Genomic DNA, 20,903 nt, shown 5'->3' on the forward strand with positions numbered 1-20,903 from the left:
GAATCAATGTTGTTTCAACGTAATGTGTCAACGTATTGTGACGTGGAATCAACGTGGAAAATACATTGGATTTTAAAAAAGTAATCAACCAGTACTGTTTTCATCTCATCTTATTAACAAGCGTTTGTAAACACTGGAATTAGGGTAAAACTTCAACTTAAATACGTTGAGTTAACCTGACTAGCAAGTTGTTACATCATTCTAGTTTCAACATAATCATCAGATATATGTATACGTTGAAATTGCGTTGAGAATTCCACATATAAACTTAAAAAAAATATTTTTCATATTGGGTGGTTCAAATTATGTTGCATTTTTAGATGTGATTAAACATATTTCAGTCGACCTTGTTTCAATGTTGATATTAAAAATGGCATGTTTGAATAAACATTATTGTTTCACCATCATGCTATGGACCCTTAATAAAGAGGTTCATTGAAATAAAATGTGAAGCCAAAAAGTCCAACAATTCCTGCCTGAACAGTGACCCCTACTGGTATATGAGGGGCAATGCACTTCAGTGAGGACGAGTCTATCATCTAGATGCTTTCCTCTATGTACCCTGTTTCGCGTTGGAAACAAGATGTGCTCGTTTCAGCTGAGCTACCATGTCAACACATTCACATTGATCAGCATCCATGCTCATTTGCATAGACTACCTAAATCACATTGAACAGTTGAAAGTGACTCCAACTGTTCTTACACAAGCAGTATGTGAAAGTAAATTCGGAGGGAGGTTGGCTCTGATTTGCCCAACAAAAGACACCATCATGTAGCTAGGTATATTATCATTCTTCCATGGTTGATTGGATCTTTGCTGCTATAACAGCCTCCACTCTTCTGGGAAGGCTTTCCACTAGATGTTGGAACATTGCTGCTATAACAGCCTCCACTCTTCTGGGGAGGCTTTCCACTAGATGTTGGAACATTGCTGCTAAAACAGCCTCCACTCTTCTGGGAAGGCTTTCCACTAGATGATGGAACATTGCTGCTATAACAGCCTCCACTCTTCTGGGAAGGCTTTCCACTAGATGATGGAACATTGCTGCTATAACAGCCTCCACTCTTCTGGGGAGGCTTTCCACTAGATGTTGGAACATTGCTGTGCGGACTTGCTTTCATTAAGCCACAAGAGCATTAGTGAGGTCGGGCCATGGAAACCCATTTTATGAAGCTCCCGACGAACAGTTCTTGTGCTGACGTTGCTTCCTAGGACAGTGGTCCCGCTCAAGGCCTACCACTTCACAGCTGAGCCGTTGTGGCTCCTAGGCGTTTCCACTTCACAATAACAGCACTTACAGTTGACCTGGGCAGCTCTAGCAGGGCAGAAAGTTGATGAATTGACTTGTTGGAAAGGTTGCATCCTCTGCCGGTGCCACGTTGAAAGTCTCTGAGCTCTTCTGTAAGGCCATTCTATCGCCAATGTTTGTCTATGGAGATTGCATGGTTGTGTGCTCAATTTTATCCACCTGTCAACGATGGGTGTGTCTGAAGTTGCCGATTCCACTCATTTGAAGGGTGGTCCACATACTTTTATATATATATAGGGTAGTTACCATTAGCCCTATAAATAGGATGCCAAATTAATGATATTAACACTTTTACCTTTGGATACATTTCGACCTCAATGTATTAAGTTGAAGTTTTACCCTAATTTTAATGTTTAAATGCTGGTTGAAATGAAATGAAAACAATACTGGTTGATGACTTTTTTCAAATCCAGTTTATGTTCCACGTTGACAAATTATGTTAAAACAATTCAACCAGTGTGTGCACACTGGGTGTGTTCAGACTGGCACGCTGACCTGTGAGTGTGTGCACGCGGATGTGTGCATGTGTTTGCGTGAGAATGCACGGGGGTGTGTGTGTGTGTTTATGTCAGTCCATGTGTGTGTCTACACGCGTGTGTGTGAGTGAGTGAGTGTAAACTTGTTCGTCTTCTTGGAGCTTTACAGCTATGTCTGAGCTTAGCGGAGAGAGGAGAGTGTCTTTAGGAAGGAAGTGAGTTCTGGGCTGACTGAAAGGACATTCTCTGTTCTCCAATTAAAACTGCCTGGCCGTGTAAACGCCACGTTCCAGAGCTGGTGGTCTCTCAGTCTCTCTGAAAGGGAAGGACTGGGGACAAGACTATATTCATGCTCTTCAACCTGTTGAATAAGTATGCTTTAGAAATAAGAAATAATTGCTTCCAAAGATAGATCAAGACCTTGCTCATGCCTGCCTGCACCATAAGTGTATGTGTGTTGTCCTCCCATAAGCCTAGGAGGGGAAGAGGCCTGTGGAGTTTAGGAATGGAAACCTCTGAGATGTTAAATCTCCTAGGGGGACGTTGAGCGGTTCTGGATCGGTTCAGACTGACATGTTGGTGTACAAAGTGCTCTGTGAACCTCGTAGGGTCCTGTGCCTTATAGTCCCAGAAAGCCCCACCTGTCTGCTCTTCACTACCACTCTTTCAACGGAGCTGACTTGAAGTGTTAAGTTACCCCACGTTTATGTAGGGAGTGACGTGACATAGGGTGTGACATGACATTTCTGGCACATTTTTTGCACTTCCGCAGAGCGACAGAGACGGCATATGAAAGGTGACAGTCTAGCGAATCACACTGTTGTGGTTTCAACTCGCTGGGATATTCTCAGCCGGATTTACAGCTCTCAACAGGAAAAAAATACGAAATAATTTAATAGAATTGAAACAAGACCACTTTCTCTTGGTCATAGACGGACTAAATCACGCCGTGCTTAAAGCTGAAGTTGTCACGAGTCTGCATACGTTCGATTGGTGTCTCTGCGCCATTCAGTGGACGTTTAGGAGAAAATTCTTTGTTATATGAAATTGTCACGAAGTATGATCATAGTTATTCTACAGTTATAAGAAAGGTGACATCGTATAGTAAGTCCTTTATAATTTAATTGGTACTATATTCAGAAAGCATTCCAGTCATTTCAAGCCTTATTGACCCACTTTCATTGAATAGGTATAAAAACATACGGTATGATTTTTCATATTTTCATCAAATTTGTGCTATGTACTTGAGCTTGTGACCTCAGAAGTGAGTACACCTCAGAAATGTATAGCCATTTTTTTTTTTTACCAGAAAGGTGAGTTCCAGACCTTTCTAAAACTATACAACATTACCAGTTATGGTTTATGGCCATCTCATGAAAACGAATTATGCTTGGTATGTCTATTTAGGCGGAAATAAAACTGTTGCCCTATCATTCAAGAGGATTTACACTGAGGACTTTAGCCCACACCACAACAGGCACACCCTCTCTCGCGTTCTCTCTCTCTCACACACACACACACACACACCACGCCATTACCCACAATGCATACTAGGGGTTACCCAGCAATCCCTCCGTGAATGGCCTTGCTGACCCTCAGTTCTGCTTTGTTGGGAGAGGAGGGGCACATACGAACACTCGCGCAAATTAAGGCCACACACAGAGCTGGATCATCTGTGAGGTCATATGAATTCAAGCTTCTCCACCATACGCAAGGCTGCACTATAAATACAATGCATTACCATGCATATTATACACATCCATTTGCACACGCATGTGCAGTGAGCACACACACACACAAGTGCACACACACAAGTGCACACACACGCCGTCCAAGCCAGCACACACACAATCTAGCCCAGTATCAAGACTCTGTCGTTATTTTAGAGTTCACTGGGTCTGACAATTTGAAACTCACCAAAAGAAGTTACACAGCCCACATTCATGATCCACCGAGAGAGAGAGAGAGAGAGAGAGAGAGAGAGAGAGAGAGAGAGAGAGAGAGAGAGAGAGAGAGAAACTTTGTGTCTCTGACCCAAAAATAGATATTAAGTTGTTTTGGTATGTCTGGCTTTGTGTAAACGAGTGGGAGCCGTTTTCACTTGTACTGAAAGATAGGGAGAAAACAAATAGTAAGAGTTGATGCTCAGTAATAACATGAGAGTTCTTGCTGAAGTAAACACTCATGAACAGTCATTCTACCTGTGATGTGTACCTCATCGCCCTCTCTGATTTGACCATTGTCCACATCCCCCCCGCCTCTCCCGTGGTCCCGCCCCCACAACCTCAAACATCCAAACAAGGCCCCCTACCCACAACCCCATTTAACCACCTTCTTCGACACACACGCACGCATGCACACACGCTACCCCATCAGTTTCACCACAGCTTGTTAGTGAAAGCCACATCCATCCAATCAGCCCTGTGGTTTGTCTAAAGGAACAAGGAAAAGGAGATTGACAGTTGACTGTTTATCACCATCATTTTGGCTGCAAGGATTTTTTTTAAAGCCACGCTCATTGTGTTTTTTAAAGAGAGGTGGAGTTCTTCTCTGTCCTGGGACCCCAATGGTGGAACAAGCTTCCTCCTAAAGTCAGGACAGCGGAGTCCCTGTCTATCTTCTGAAAACGTCTGAAACCCTACCTCTTCAAAGAGTATCTTAAATAAACTCCTGTCATAATCCTGTCACTGCTAAGTGACTAAAAGGTTGGATGTAAATGTGATGGATCGTCTTTCATTCTTTCCAATGGATTTATACCTGGAAAACAGGGTCTGCAGACCAAGCTAATGAATGACCTTGATTGATCGATTATACAAAAAAGTCCGGTAAATTCCTAAAGGAAAACCCACAGTAATCACCCAGGGAAAATCACTGCACTCTTTTCAACAACTTCTGAAGGAATCCTGTATGATGTTTTTATATATATATATATATATATATATATATATATATATATATATATGGGCAGGCATCTGACATGTGCTTAGGCTTAGCACTTGATACCAAGACTGGCCACTGGTATTGAGACACCACTGCCCTCATCTGGATATATAGGGAATTACAGCCAGCACCAGTAGTAGGAAACTGTTTCTCAAATTCAATCTTATTTGTCACATGCTTTGTAAACAACAGGTGTAGGATAACAGTGAAATGCTTACACTTACGGACCCTTCCCAACAATGCAGACCGGAAAAATTAAAAAGGATTATAATACGAGGAATAAACACACAATGAGTAACGATCATTTGGCTATACTGTACATACAGGGTACCAGTACCGAGTCCATGTGCAGGGGTACGAGGTAATTGAGCTAGATATATAGGTAGGTGTAAATTGACTAGAAAACAGGACAGATAATAAACAGTAACAGCAACGTATGTGATGAGTCGAAAGAGGATCAATTCAGATAGTCCGGGTAGCTACTTGGTTAACAATTTAGTAGTCTTATGGCTTGGGAGGGTAGAAGATGATCAGGGTCCTGTTGGTTTCAGACGGTGCATCGGTACTGCTTGCCGTGCGGTAGCAGAGAGAACAGTCTATGACTTGGGTGGCTGGAGTCGTTGACAATTTTTAGGGCCTTCCTCTGACACCGCCTGGTATAAAGATCATGGATGACAGGGAGTTCGGCCCCAGTGGTGTACTGGGCTGTAGGCACTGCTCACTGTAGAGACTTGCGGTCGGATGCCAAGCAACTGCCATAGCAAGCAATGATGCAGCCAGTCAAGATGCTCTCAACAGTGCATCTGTAGAACTATTAGAGGATCTGAGGGCCCCATGCCAAGTATTTTCAGCCTCCTGAGGGGGAAGAGACATTGTCATACCTTCTTCACGACTGTGTTGGTGTGTGTGGACCATGTTAATTCCTTAGTGATGTGCCAGATTTCAAACCAAAACCCTCACAGTGTGGTACATTCCTGTTTGCGGATCACTAAGGAGGGGCCTTTGACATAACACAACTACACTGAAATATAAACGCAACATGTAAAATGTTGGTCCCATTGTTTCCTGAGCTGAAATAAAAGATCCCAGAAATGTTGCATTCGCACAAAAAACGTATTTCTCGCTAATTTTGTGCACAAACTTGTTTACATCGCTCTTAGTGCACATTTCTCCTTTGCCAAGATAATCCATCCACCTGACAGGTGTTGCATATCAAGAAGCTGAATAAACAGCATGACCATTACACAGGTGCACCTTGTACCGGTGACAATAAGAGGCCGTTTAAAATGTGCAGTTTTCACACAACACAATGCCACAAATGTCTCAAGTTGAGGGAGCGTGCAATTGGGCATGCTGACTGCAGGAATGTCCACCAGAGCTGTTGTCAGAGAATTCAATGTTAATTTCTCTACCATAATGCCGTTTTAGAGAATTTGGCTGTACATCTAACCATCCTCACAACCGCAGACCACGTGTATGGTGTCGTATGGACAAGCGGTTTGATGATGTCAACGTTGTGAACATAGTGCCCCATGGTGGCAGTGGGGTTATAATATGGGCAGGCATAAGCAGAGAGACTTACTGTAAAGAACTACATGATAAAATAGTAATTATCCAGTGATGAGATAATCAGATACAGTGTAGCAGCACCATGTGATGGGAATCCAACACCAGCCATGACATGGAGAACATGGCCCGTGTAGACCTGTGTCCATTGCCACGAGCAGCAGAATGAACCGCAGATAAGAACAAGGCAAGACGGTGCACTCACAGAGAATCTGCGCATGTGAACGGGTGCATTTCATGTTGCTTCGACGCGAGAGCTGCGGGACCAAAACAGCAGAGAAGTTTAGCTTCTTGCCTCATATTCTTAGTTGTAGCAGAAGTCGGCCCTACTCGGTTGCTTACTTTGTGCACCGCTGAATCTACTTTTAAAAATACATCTAGTATTCTAAATACACGTGGGACCTTTTTTCAACATTACAAACGTGTGTACAGTAGATCCTAGATCTGATACATTCTCATGTGTCCGAGACCAACCTGGTACTCATTTCACATTCTCTGCTCATCAACCGCTGATCTCAGACCAGGGCAACCAACAGACTGTCTAGGAGGGGTAACTAAGTACAGCGTAGCTCTGACTTGGTGGGTTTGGCCAACAGGAAACGCACACACTCTTTCCTGGTTAGAGGGTAATCGGCAGGCTGGGAACTCTGGATAGGAGACAAAATGGTTCAGTGAGGACACATACAGGGATCGTGTGCACCTACAGCAGTCAAGACACAGACATACACCTTGATCAGGGTCTCCAGTTGCTCAGCCGGCTGATCGATGCCGAAGAACCGAGCCTCCTCCAGGACTGATACAGATGTGTGGGGTACCCAGTGGGTTGATGAGTTGTCTGTATCTCAGGTGTCGCGGTCGCTGGAATAATGGTCGGACCAAGGCGCAGCGTACGTAGAGTTCCACATGCTTTTAATGAATAAAGTGAAACTTAAGCAAATACAAAACAATAAATGAACAGTCACGACAATGCAGTGCTAACAGGCAACTAAACATACACAATATCCCATAACCCACAGGTGGAAAAAATGCTACTTAAGTATGACCCCCAATTAGAGAACGATAACCAGCTGCCTCTAATTGGGAATCACACAAATCACCAACATAGAAAATCAAACAGAACCCCCACATAGACAATATAAGCTAGAACAACCCCCCCAGTCATGCCCTGACCTACCATAGAAAATAAAAGCTTTCTATGGTCAGGACATGACAGTACACTCCACCCCCCAAAAGGTGTGGACTCCGACCGCAAAACCTGAAACAAAAAGGGAGGGTTGGGGGGGGGGGGTCCTAGTCTGGTGCGGGACGAAGCACCCGCTCATCCTGCGGATCCAGGCATGGACCCAGGCTGAACACCGTGCCTGGACTGGACCTAGATGCCGAGGAAGGCTCCTGCCTTGGAGCGGGACTGGACGCCGTGTCTGGACTGGGCATCGGCGCAGAGGAGGGCTCCCACCATGGAGCTGGACTGGACGCCGTGCTTAGACTGGGCACCAACACAGAAGAAGACTCCGGCCATGGAGCTGGAGGTTCCGGACCTTCGCAGGAGGTCCCGGACCAGGAACTGTCACCGGAAGCTCTGGACCGGGAACTGTCACCGGAAGCTCTGGACCGGGAACTGTCACCGGAAGCTCTGGACCGGGAACTGTCGCAGGAAGCTCTGGACCGGGAACTGTCACCGGAAGCTCTGGACTGGAAACTGTCACCGGAAGCTCTGGACCGGGAACTGTCACCGGAAGCTCTGGACCGGGAACTGTCACCGGAAGCTCTGGACCGGGAACTGTCGCAGGAAGCTCTGGACCGGGAACTGTCGCAGGAAGCTCTGGACCGGGAACTGTCGCAGGAAGCTCTGGACCGGGAACTGTCACCGGAAGCTCTGGACTGGGAACTGTCACCGGAAGCTCTGGACCGGGAACTGTCACCGGAAGCTCTGGACCGGGAACTGTCACCGGAAGCTCTGGACCGGGAACTGTCGCAGGAAGCTCTGGACCGGGAACTGTCACCGGAAGCTCTGGACTGGGAACTGTCACCGGAAGCTCTGGACCGGGAACTGTCGCAGGAAGCTCTGGACCGGGAACTGTCACCGGAAGCTCTGGACTGGGAACTGTCACCGGAAGCTCTGGACCGGGAACTGTCACCGGAAGCTCTGGACCGGGAACTGTCACCGGAAGCTCTGGACCGGGAACTGTCGCAGGAAGCTCTGGACCGGGAACTGTCACCGGAAGCTCTGGACCGGGAACTGTCGCAGGAAGCTCTGGACCGGGAACTGTCGCAGGAATGAATGGACCAAGGCGCAGTGTACTTAGAGTTCCACATGTTCAATAAATATGAAACTCACCAAAAACAATACAGACGAAAAACGTGACGTTCTGTGCTGCTCACAGGCAGCTACACAATATCAAGATCCCACAAACAACAGGTGGATAAAGGCTGCCTAAATATGATCCCCAATCAGAGACAACGATAGACAGCTGCCTCTGATTGGGAACCATACCAGGCCAACAAAGAAATAGAAAACATAGATTGCCCACCCTAGTCACACCCTGACCTAACCAAATAGAGAATTAAAAGGATCTCTAAGGTCAGGGTGTGACATCAGGTAATTGAGGATGGGCTCAAAGTAGTCTGGACTACTGTCTATTAGATAGGCCCCCCTCCAATTCCTCATTTGTCAGTGTGCATCAAACACATGGTGTGAAGAGAGAGCAGTTGTCATGGCTACCGTGTGGTGGTGAAGCAGCAACACCCGACATTGAACATCAGCCAATCAGTGTGAGCCTGGAATCTCTCTGGACCGCCAGGGATATCCTGAGGATCTGCACACAGATATCATACAAATAGCTAGTACAGTGCCTTCAGAAAATCTTCACACCCCTTGACTCTTTCGTTGTTGTTACAGCCTGAATTTAAAATTGATTAAATTGACATTTTATTTTTACACTAGACTATACACAATACCCCATAAAGTGGACGTTTTTAGAAATGTAATAATTAATTTTAAAAAATGAAAAGCTGAAATGTCTTGAGTCAATAAGTATTCAACTCCTTTGTTTTGGCAAGCTTAAATAAGTTCAGGAGTAAAAAAGTCACATAAGTTGCATGGACTCACTCTGTGTGCAATAATAATGTTTAATTAACATGATTTCTTATGACTTCTCATCTCTGTACCCCAGACCTACAATTATCTCACCCTCAGTCGAGCAGTGAATTTGATTTGATTTGAATTTCAAACAGACTCAACCACACAAAGACCAGAGAGGTTTTCCAATGCCTCGCAAAGAAGGGCACCTATTGGTAGATTGGTAAAAAAAAAAAATGAAGAAGCAGACATATAACATCCCTTTGAGCATAGTGAAGTTATCAATTACACTTTGGATGGTATCAATACACCCAGTTACTACAAAGATACAGGAATCCTTCCTAACTCCGTTTCTGCAGAGGAAGGAAAGGGATTTTGTCTGTCATAGTTGAAGTGTACCTATGATGAAAATTACAGGCCTCTCTCATCTTTTTAAGTGGGAGAACTTGCACAATTGGTGGCTGACTAAATACTTTTTTGCCCCACTGTATGTGACACGTATTAATGCCAAAATAACATGCAAAACAGGCAAGTCCCTGCCTGTAAAAATGTGGGGCTCAGATTTAGCTTATTCAGAATTAATTCATCATTAACGTTTGGTTCATGCATGTGACCGACCAATACCTCACAAGGCTTCTTCTCTCCAAGCTGAGACCTTGAAACTGAGATATCCCTTGGTTCTGGGCGTACTGCCAAATTGCTTAGACTGATAGTGAAGATTCCTCCCAGGCACGATCAATCAGTCACTTGCATGAACCCAGTCAAATTGGTTATTAGAAAAGCACAAACATAAAATGTTCCTTCAAAGTGTTGCAATAATGTCAGCGATCAATGAGTAAATGTTGTCCAATTGCAATGGAGGCAGTAACTTACATGGACTTACCGAGATGGCATTGGTCATCATTTGTTCCACTTCTTTCCTCACTTACAGTTCTACACCACTCCTACTATCAAACTTAGTGCCTCATCAGCCAGGGGTAGGAAAGGGAAAGTAGAAGTCATCCCACTTCAATAATAACAGAGAGAATGTAGTATTTAACAATCAAATCACTTTATTAGCTAATTCATTCTTACAGGCAAATAAAATAGCAAGGGTTCTACAACGTAGACCAGGGGTGTCGAACTCCTTTTACCCCGGGGGGGGGGGTGTTTGGTCTTCAACGAGGTCCAAAGGGCAGCACTAAAAATGGTTTATATTTCCTTGTAGTAAAAACTTGCAAAATATTGTTCTTATATATATATACTCAAACCACCCACGGGCCGGATTCGACACCCCAGGTGTAGACACGCGTGCACACACACACACACACACACACACACACACACACACACACACACACACACACACACACACACACACACACACGATTGGGTGGATGTCTTACAATGAAATATCAGAGCATGGTTGAGTTCAGGTGATACCAATGGGAGAAAACACTTTCAAAGGAAAAAACTCACAACTGCATTTCTATTTGACAAGTTATCTGTTTGGAAACGTGACACACCTCTTAAACACACCCCTTGTCTGAGTAAAATAAAACTACATTGTGCTTGATTGCAGGTTTCTCTTTGTGTGAGGTCAGGGAACAGGGAGGATTCTGGGTGGCTGTCAATCGTTTCTGCTCCAACTTATTATATCTCCGCTCTACCTCTCTGTCCCTCCTTCGCCCTCTAGGGTTAGGGGGGAGTGTTGTGTTCACTCGTTTCCACTATCCTCTGTGTCGTCCTCTCCTCCCTCACTCCGTCCCTCTCCATCCATGTCCCTCTCTCTCTCTGGGTAGTTGAGGATGTGGCGGTTGGCCTGGGTGAGGTACTGCTGCTGTTTGAAATACACCTTCAACACTCCCTTCATCACCACAAACGCTATACCACCCTACAACACAGAGGGAGAGAGAGAGAGGGAGAAAAAGAGAAGCATAAAACACCTACCACCCCAGACATTCTGTACACCACACACACACACACACACACACACACACTCACCAGAACGGTGCGTTGCAGAGATGAAGGTACCCTGCTGAAGATCAGCCGTCCCACCAGGTTGGCCACGGAGGGGAAGATGAGAGCTCCACACAAAGTACGAGACACTGACAGGTGGTCCCCTCCATTACTCCCATCAGCTGGCACACGGGGCAACGGACGCCCTATACCTGTGTGGGATGGGTGTCAGGGGAGGAGAGAGACAAAAAGGAGAGTTTTTTTTTTAAATGTAGCAAGTGAATTTCATTTGCAGGAATGTACCACAGCGCCTTTGGTAAATTTTCAGACACCTTGAATTGTTCCACATTTTGTTAGGTTACAGCCTTATTCTAAAATTGATTAAATGTTTTTCTTCCCCCTCATCAATCTGCACACAATACCCCAATAATGATCAAGCAAAAACAGGTTTCTGTAGCATTGAAGGTCCCCAAGAACAAAGTGGCCTCCATCATTCTTAAATGGAAGAAGTCTGGAACAACCAAGACTCTTCCTAGAGCTGGCCGCCCGGCCAAACTAAGCAATTTGGGGAGAAGGGCCTTGGGCAGGGAGGTGACCAAGAACACGATGGTCACTCGAACAGGGCTCCAAAGTTCCTCTGCGGAGATGGGAGAACCTTCCAGAAGGACAACCATCTCTGCAGCAGTCCATAAATGACACCTTTATGGTATAGTGGCCAGACGGAAGCCACTCCTCAGTAAAAGTCACACCTGACAGCACTCTTGGAGTTTGCCAAAAGGCACCTAAAGAGTCACTGGTGTGATGAAACCAAGATTTAACTCTTTGGCCTGAATGCAAAGTGTCACGTCTGGAGGAAACCTGGCACCATCTCAATGGTAAAGCATGGTGGCAGTAGCAGCATCATCATCATGCTGTGGTGATGTTTTTCAGCGGCAGGGACTGGGAGACTAGTCAGGATCGAGGGAAAGATGAAAAGAGCAAAATAAAGCAAGATCCTTGATGAAAACCTGCTCCAGAGCGCTCAGGACCTCAGACTGGGACGAAGGTTCACCTTCCAACAGGACAAGGTCCCTAAGCACACAGCCAAGACAACGCAGGAGTGGCTTCGGGACAAGTTCTTTAGTGGCCCATCCAGAGCCCGTACTACAGTGCCTTGCGAAAGTATTCGGCCCCCTTGAACTTTGCGACCTTTTGCCACATTTCAGGCTTCAAACATAAAGATATAAAACTGTATTTTTTTGTGAAGAATCAACAACAAGTGGGGCACAATCATGAAGTGGAACGACATTTATTGGATATTTCAAACTTTTTTAACAAATCAAAAACTGAAAAATTGGGCGTGCAAAATTATTCAGCCCCTTTACTTTCAGTGCAGCAAACTCTCTCCAGAAGTTCAGTGAGGATCTCTGAATGATCCAATGTTGACCTAAATGACTAATGATGATAAATACAATCCACCTGTGTGTAATCAAGTCTCCGTATAAATGCACCTGCACTGTGACAGTCTCAGAGGTCCGTTAAAAGCGCAGAGAGCATCATGAAGAACAAGGAACACACCAGGCAGGTCCGAGATACTGTTGTGAAGAAGTTTAAAGCCGGATTTGGATACAAAAAGATTTCCCAAGCTTTAAACATCCCAAGGAGCACTGTGCAAGCGATAATATTGAAATGGAAGGAGTATCAGACCACTGCAAATCTACCAAGACCTGGCCGTCCCTCTAAACTTTCAGCTCATACAAGGAGAAGACTGATCAGAGATGCAGCCAAGAGGCCCATGATCACTCTGGATGAACTGCAGAGATCTACAGCTGAGGTGGGAGACTCTGTCCATAGGACAACAATCAGTCGTATATTGCACAAATCTGGCCTTTATGGAAGAGTGGCAAGAAGAAAGCCATTTCTTAAAGAGATCCATAACAAGTGTTGTTTAAAGTTTGCCACAAGCCACCTGGGAGACACACCAAACATGTGGAAGAAGGTGCTCTGGTCAGATGAAACCAAAATTGAACTTTTTGGCAACAATGCAAAACGTTATGTTTGGCGTAAAAGCAACACAGCTGAACACACCATCCCCACTGTCAAACATGGTGGTGGCAGCATCATGGTTTGGGCCTGCTTTTCTTCAGCAGGGACAGGGAAGATGGTTAAAATTGATGGGAAGATGGATGGAGCCAAATACAGGACCATTCTGGAAGAAAACCTGATGGAGTCTGCAAAAGACCTGAGACTGGGACGGAGATTTGTCTTCCAACAAGACAATGATCCAAAACATAAAGCAAAATCTACAATGGAATGGTTCAAAAATGAACATATCCAAGTGTTAGAATGGCCAAGTCAAAGTCCAGACCTGAATCCAATCGAGAATCTGTGGAAAGAACTGAAAACTGCTGTTCACAAATGCTCTCCATCCAACCTCACTGAGCTCGAGCTGTTTTGCAAGGAGGAATGGGAAAATATTTCAGTCTCTCGATGTGCAAAACTGATAGAGACAAACCCCAAGCGACTTACAGCTGTAATCGCAGCAAAAGGTGGCGCTACAAAGTATTAACTTAAGGGGGCTGAATAATTTTGCACGCCCAATTTTTCAGTTTTTGATTTGTTAAAAAAGTTTGAAATATCCAATAAATGTCGTTCCACTTCATGATTGTGTCCCACTTGTTGTTGATTCTTCACAAAAAAATACAGTTTTATATCTTTATGTTGGAAGCCTGAAATGTGGCAAAAGGTCGCAAAGTTCAAGGGGGCCGAATACTTTCGCAAGGCACTGTATAACCCGATCGAACATCTCTGGAGAGACCTGAAAATAGCTGTGCAGCGACGCTCCCCATCCAACCTGACAGAGCTTCAGAGGATCTGCAGAGAAGAATGGGAGAAACTACCCAAATATAGGTGTGCCAATCTTGTAGAGTCATACCCAAGAAAGACGCTGTAATCGCTGCCAAAGATGCTTCAACAAAGTTATGAGTAAAGGGTCTGAATATTTTTATATATTTGCAACCATTTCTAAAAACCTGTTTTTTGCTTTTGTCATTATGAGGTATTGTGGGTAGATTGATGAGGTAAAAAACATTTGATCGATTTTAGAATAAGGCTGTAACGTAACAGAATGTGGACAAAGTCAAGGCGTCTGAATACGTTCCCGACTGCACTGTGTGTGTGTACCTGGAACTAGCAGCTGTAGTTTAGAGGAGTGTCTCTGCCACAGCCTCAGTATGTAGTCCTCCCAACGTATCATCTTGCCCAGGACCAGCATCACAGGGATGGTAGGTAGACCCATCAGGAGGAACAGAGGATCTGCTCTCTCCATCACATCCAAGCCCTTCTTATGGCCCACCACCTGGAGAAATAGGGGGGGGGGGGGGGGGGGAGGGAGGGAAGTAAGGAGGGAGCGAATTGTGAATCTCGTGTTCTGTGTTGCATTTGGCGTTCGCAATGGATTCACTGAACTAGTTAGTAAGTTAGTGTTAGTTATGGTCAGAGGTTATGGGGTCTAGGGCAAGGGTATAATGGTTTGAGGTTCAGGGGTCAGGAGAAGAGGGTATTGTACCTGCATGACAGTCACAGCTCCATAGGTGACAGCTGACCAATAGACTGTCCCCACCACCACCCCAGCAGCAGCGAACGGACTGGCCCGCGACAGAGCCTTGTCCACCTGCTGGAGGAAGTAAACCAATGGCCCTGGAGGGGGGGACAGACCGACATATACACAGTCAGTAAAATACACACACCTGGACAGAAGACACTAGAGTAGAACTACCTTGTGTGTGTGTGCTGCAAGTTACCCATATTGGGAAAGACTATACTCTGTGTGTGTCAGTTACCCATGTTGGGGAAGACGATGCTGTACTCTGTGTGTGTCAGTTACCCATGTTGGGGAAGACGATGCTGTACTCTGTGCCACACTGAGGGCAGCTGACAGCTCCTCCACTGTTTCCTTTCTGCTTTTCATCGAGCCAGCGCTGCAGGCAGGCCTGGTGGATCCACTTGGTACAGCCTTTACACCTGCAGGGGCTCACCCACTCTGCCACGCGGTCCTCTCTCTCTGTCGCAAAACACACCCAGCAGTGCCTGGACATACACACACAGTGGGAGACACAGGTGAATACACACAGACAAAGGACACACACACACACACAGAGACAAAGGACACACACACAGAGACAAAGGACACACACACAGACAAAGGACACACACACACTTCTCAGGGGGCTCCTCTACACAGGCCATGTTGAGTCCGTTCAGTTCCTCTAGGTCCCTGTCTCAGCATGGGCCAGCCAGGAAGGACCTACACACAAACAGTCATTTTCACTTTCTCTACATACAGCATCTGGTTAAATTACAGACAACATTTACCAACTGTTTGTATTAGCTTCTACATTCAACTAACTCACTTTTGTTTTGGCCAAACTTATAACTAATTTAGCTGTCTCGGCCATGCCAAACTGATATGGGGCCCTAGCCTAGTGGTTAGAGCTTTGGACTAGTAACCGAAAGGTTGCAAGTTCAAACCCCCGAGCTGACAAGGTACAAATCTGTCGTCTTGCCCCTGAACAGGCAAGTTAACCCACTGTTCCTAGGCCGTCATTGAAAATAAGAATTTGTTCTTAACTGACTTGCCTAGTTAAATAAATGCCCCAGTCAGTGAACAACTGCAAGCTAACCTGCGATAACGCTAGCTGGTTTTCTGTGTTTTAGTTAGATCATAAAATGACATGTTGCCATTAAAACGTTTTAATCGCGTTGTGATTTTTGTTAAGGCCGAGATTGCGTCAAGTGTATAACGTTACCGTAAATAGAAAAATAGTTTAGTAGCTATGGAGGAATTCATTACTTCTAGTTGTTGTTGAACAATGACAGTGGTTTCTTACCTCAATAATGCCTCTATATAAATACCCCGAAGTACCTCACAGTCAGTTTTAAAATAGAGAATGACAAGAAAAGAGTTTTGATCGCTAAATAATCTTCAACTGCTTTATGTCACCACCATAAAGCAGACAAGAATAATAAAGTACTTCCGGGTTACGGATTTTTGGAATCCTTCAGAATAAGAGTTAGGTCCTGTATAGTTCATAGCTGAATTAATAATTAGAGCGAAATTGTGCAGAATTATATATATATATATATATATATTATACTAGCTATCATACAAAGAATACTTTCAAGTATTTCTATAACATATATTTATTATATTATATATTATAAATATATATATATATTATAAATATTGAGCCTAAATGATGAACAATATTTTTGGTGCATGCACAGTGCACTCCTATCATTTAGAGAACCATACACAATTTCCTGTTGGTTGTCTTGCAGTAAATGGAGGTTCCATTCTACTTAGGAGCACTTCTAGTTTCCAAATCCACAGAGTTACACCCAGGGGAGCGTCACTGCTTGTTTTTCGGCCCTTCAAGAGAGTCCAATCAGCTGAAATCTAGTTGTTTTTTCATATCGGACTGAAATATTGCACTATACGTAATCTATTGTGTGTTCATAAAACCAGAGCCCTAATTACTAGAGTCCCTAATATACAAAACAGATGAGTTTCAACCAAAAGTTTGCGTAGGGCCCCTGAACACTATATGGTACAAACATAGCACTGTAAAGGAAAAACTATTGGTTGTGTTCATCAAACCAGGGTCCAGTCTACACTTTTGTACAATCAATTTAACTCTCCGCTGACTGACTAATTCAGGACGATATCTTATTTACAAAGGAACAAATAAACTACTTTAGCTTACTCTTTGTTTGCTTCCAGTGTGAAATAAAACACCAATCCATATCTTGCGCTCTTGACTTACGCTATAATGGTGGTGCCAAATTCCGACAATTAGCAGGTGATTAGGTGGGAAACGAACTGCTGAAGCGAAACAATGGAAACAGTGTGATCAATAGATGGAGTGTTAACTGACTGGCATTCCTGTAAATTACTTACTTTTTCTGATGATGATGAGCAGGCTGCATACTTTAAATCAGACTTTAAATCATTGCAAGGCCAGCCTTTTGTAACAAAATATGCCTCAGGGTCAAGCGTTTTGGCTGGACAAATAAAAAATATTATCCTAGTAAGATCATGTGAATAGGTTAGTATCACGCCAATCATCAGATTGCTTATGTTTCTTAAAATGCCGGGGAAACCCTGTAGATTTGTGCCCAGTGTGCTGATTCTAGCGATGAGTGTTACTGTTGATGATCAATTTCTGTTGACGATCAAGTAACTTCATTGTGATATGTGTTATGAATAAAGCATGCTTAAAAAAAAAAAAAAATGTACTTGCATCTCTCTTGACTTTTTAATGTAGTCATTTATTATTATTCTTTGTATATTTGCCGAAGTGTCTACCAGAAGGCTTTGACTTTTACATTGTAAGCGATTTTGGTATGCAATGCGTCCTGTGGCTCAGTTTTTTATTCAAACTCACCTGTTTTGTACTTTAGGGACTCTAGTGAGTATACTGGACCCTAGGTTTATGGACACACAATCTATCAATTTTCCTGAATAGTGCTATATTTGTACCATATAATGTCCAGGGCCACATTTTAAGCTGTTTGACCACAGTAAAAGTCTAGCAACACTGCCTGACCTAAGTTTTTGTTCAAACTGACCACTTTTGTATTGTAGTGACTCTAGAATACACAAGCTGTTTGGCCACAGTAAGGGTTCTATTCAATCTGTACCGCAGAAGTTCAGCGTTACAGCGCTATTGACATTTAAAGGCAATATTCCTGTGTTAGTGAAGACTGCATTGACAGTAAACGCTGCACATATCGGCTCAATCGGAAATTATCTTTACATTTCTATTGCGCAATCTGTAACGCTTCAGCGATACAGAATGACTAGAGCACTGAAGGTTCAGAAACATTTTGTACAGGTTTTGTACAGGTACTTGTCTATGGTGCAATATCTATGTCCAATATGAAAAACCTACTGCATTTAAGCTGACTGGCCACTCTTTAAGGGCTGCAAAATGAGCAGCAAAGCTGTCATCAAGGCAAAGAGTGGCTACTTTGAAGAATCACAATATAACATGTATTTTAATTGGTTTAACACTTTTTTGGTTACTACATGATTCCATATGTGTTATTTCATAGTTTTGATGTCTTCACTGTTGTTCTACAATGTAGAAAATAGTAAAAATGAAGAAAAAAAACCTGGGATGAGTAGGTGTCCAAACTTTTCACTGATAATATATATATGTATATATACAGTGCCTTGCGAAAGTATTCGGCCCCCTTGAACTTTGCGATCTTTTGCCACATTTCAGGCTTCAAACATAAAGATATAAAACTGTATTTTTTTGTGAAGAATCAACAACAAGTGGGACACAATCATGAAGTGGAACGACATTTATTGGATATTTCAAACTTTTTTAACAAATCAAAAACTGAAAAATTGGGCGTGCAAAATTCCAGCCGACGCTTGGCATTGAGCACGGTGATCCATGGCTGCTCGGCAATGGAAACACATTTCATGACGCTCCCGACAAACAGTTATTGTGCTGACTCTGCTTCTAGAGGAAGTATGGAACTCGGTAGTGAGTATTGCAACTGAGGACAGATGATTTTTACATTTCTCCTAGACGTTTCCACTTCACAATAACAACACTTACAGTTGACTGGGGCAGCTCTAGCTCAGGGCAGAAATTTGATGAACTGACTTGTTGGAAAGGTGGACTCCTATGACGGTGTCACGGTGAAAGTCACTGAGCACTTCAGTAATGCCACTTTACAAAAAAATGTATCAATTGAGATTGCATGGCTGTGTACTTAACTTTATACACCTATCAGCAATGGGTGTGGCTGAAATAGCCAAATCCACTAATTTGAAGAGGTGTCCACATACTACTGTATATATATATATATATATACAGTGTACACACAGTTGAAGTCGGAAGTTTACATAGGTTGGAGTCATTAAAACTTATTTTTCAACAACAAATTTCTTGTTAACAAACTATAGTTTTTGCAAGTTGGTTAGGACATCTACTTTGTGCATGACACAAGTAATTGTTCCAACAATTGTTTACAGATTATTTAACTTATAATTCACTGCACCACAATTCCAGTGGGTCAGATGTTTACATACACTAAGTTGACTGTGGCTTTAAACAGCTTGGAAAATTCCAGAAAATTATGTCTTTATGGCTTTAAGTGGCTTCTGATAGGCTAATTGACATCATTTGAGTCAATTGGAGGTGTACCTATGGATGTATTTCAAGGCCTACCATCAAACTCACTGCCTCTTTGCTTGGCATCATGGGAAAATTAAAAGAAATCAGCCAAGACCTCAGACAAAAAATTGTAGACAAGTCTGGTTCATCCTTGGGAGCAATTTTGAAATGCCCGAAGGTACCACGTTCATCTGTACAAACAATAGTACGCAAGTATAAACATCATGGGACCAAGCAGCCGTCATACCACTCAGGAAGGAGACACGTTCTCTCCTAGAGATTAACGTACTTTGGTGGGAAAAGTGAAAATCAATCCCAGAACAACAGCAAAGGACCTTGTGAAGATGCTGGAGGAAACCGGTACAAAAGTATCTATATCCACAGTACATCGACACAACCTGAAAGGCCGCTCAGCAAGGAAGAAGCCACTGCTCCAAAACCGCCATAAAAAAGCCAGACAACGGTTTGCAACTGCACACGGGAACAAATATTGTATTTTTTTGGAGAAATGTCCTCTGGTCTGATGAAACAAAAATATAATTGTTTGGCCATAATGACCGTCGTTATGTTTGGAGGAAAAAGGGGGAGGCTTGCAAGCCGAAGAACACCATCCCAACCGTGAAGCACGGGGGTGGCAGCATCATGTTGTGGGGGTGCTTTGCTGCAGGAGAGACTGGCGCACTTCAGAAAATAGATGGCATCATGAGGAAGCAAAATTATGTGGATATATTGAAGCAACATCTCACAACATTAGTCAGTAAGTTAAACCTTGGTTGCAAATGGGTCTTCCAAATGGACCATGACCACAAGCATACTTCCAAAGTTGTGGCAATTTTGCTTAAGGACAACAAAGTCAATATATTGGAGTGGCCATTACAAAGCCCTGACCTCAATCCCATAAAAAAAATTGTGGGCAGAACTGAAAAAGCATGGAGGCCTACAAACCTGACTCCGTTACACCAGCTTTGTAAGGAGGAACGGGCCAAAATTCACCCAACTTATTGTGGAAGCTTGTGGAAGGCTACCTGAAATGTTTGATCCCAAGTCAAACAATTTAAAGGCAATTCTATCAAATACTAATTGAGTGTGTGTAAAATGTCTGACCCACTGGGAATGTGATGAAAGAAATAAAAGCTGAAATAAATAATTCTCTCTACTATAATTCTGACATTTCACATTCTTAAAATAAAGTGATCCTAACTGACCTAAAACAGGGATTTTTTACTGGAATTAAATGTCAGGAATTGTGAAGAACTGAGTTTAAATGTATTTGGCTAAGGTGTATGTAAACTTCTGACTTCAACTGACTTCTGACTTTAATTTCTAGCCTTATTCATACAGTTTGGTTGAATAGAAATACATCATATTTCATATTTCATAATTTTATTATATTTTGTATTGTGTTTTTCAGCTAATTTTA

The 20,903-nt window shown here is 43.4% G+C and overlaps 1 protein-coding gene across 1 annotated transcript; it reads right to left on the reverse strand.

Moving 5' to 3' along the window:
• Positions 1 to 10,400: 10,400 nt before the first annotated feature.
• march5l (membrane-associated ring finger (C3HC4) 5, like) lies at positions 10,401 to 16,346 on the reverse strand. Its single transcript, XM_036967297.1, has 7 exons — positions 16,178 to 16,346; positions 15,508 to 15,594; positions 15,175 to 15,377; positions 14,857 to 14,987; positions 14,472 to 14,646; positions 11,355 to 11,521; positions 10,401 to 11,244 (listed from the first exon to the last, which is right to left on the reverse strand). The coding sequence occupies exons 2-7, from the start codon at positions 15,534 to 15,536 to the stop codon at positions 11,068 to 11,070; spliced, it is 882 nt and encodes a 293-aa protein (XP_036823192.1). The 5' UTR covers positions 15,537 to 15,594; positions 16,178 to 16,346; the 3' UTR covers positions 10,401 to 11,067.
• Between the last annotated feature and the right edge of the window lie 4,557 nt (positions 16,347 to 20,903).

This window comes from Oncorhynchus mykiss, chromosome Y (assembly GCF_013265735.2).
Source record: "Oncorhynchus mykiss isolate Arlee chromosome Y, USDA_OmykA_1.1, whole genome shotgun sequence".
NCBI lineage: Eukaryota > Metazoa > Chordata > Actinopteri > Salmoniformes > Salmonidae > Oncorhynchus > Oncorhynchus mykiss.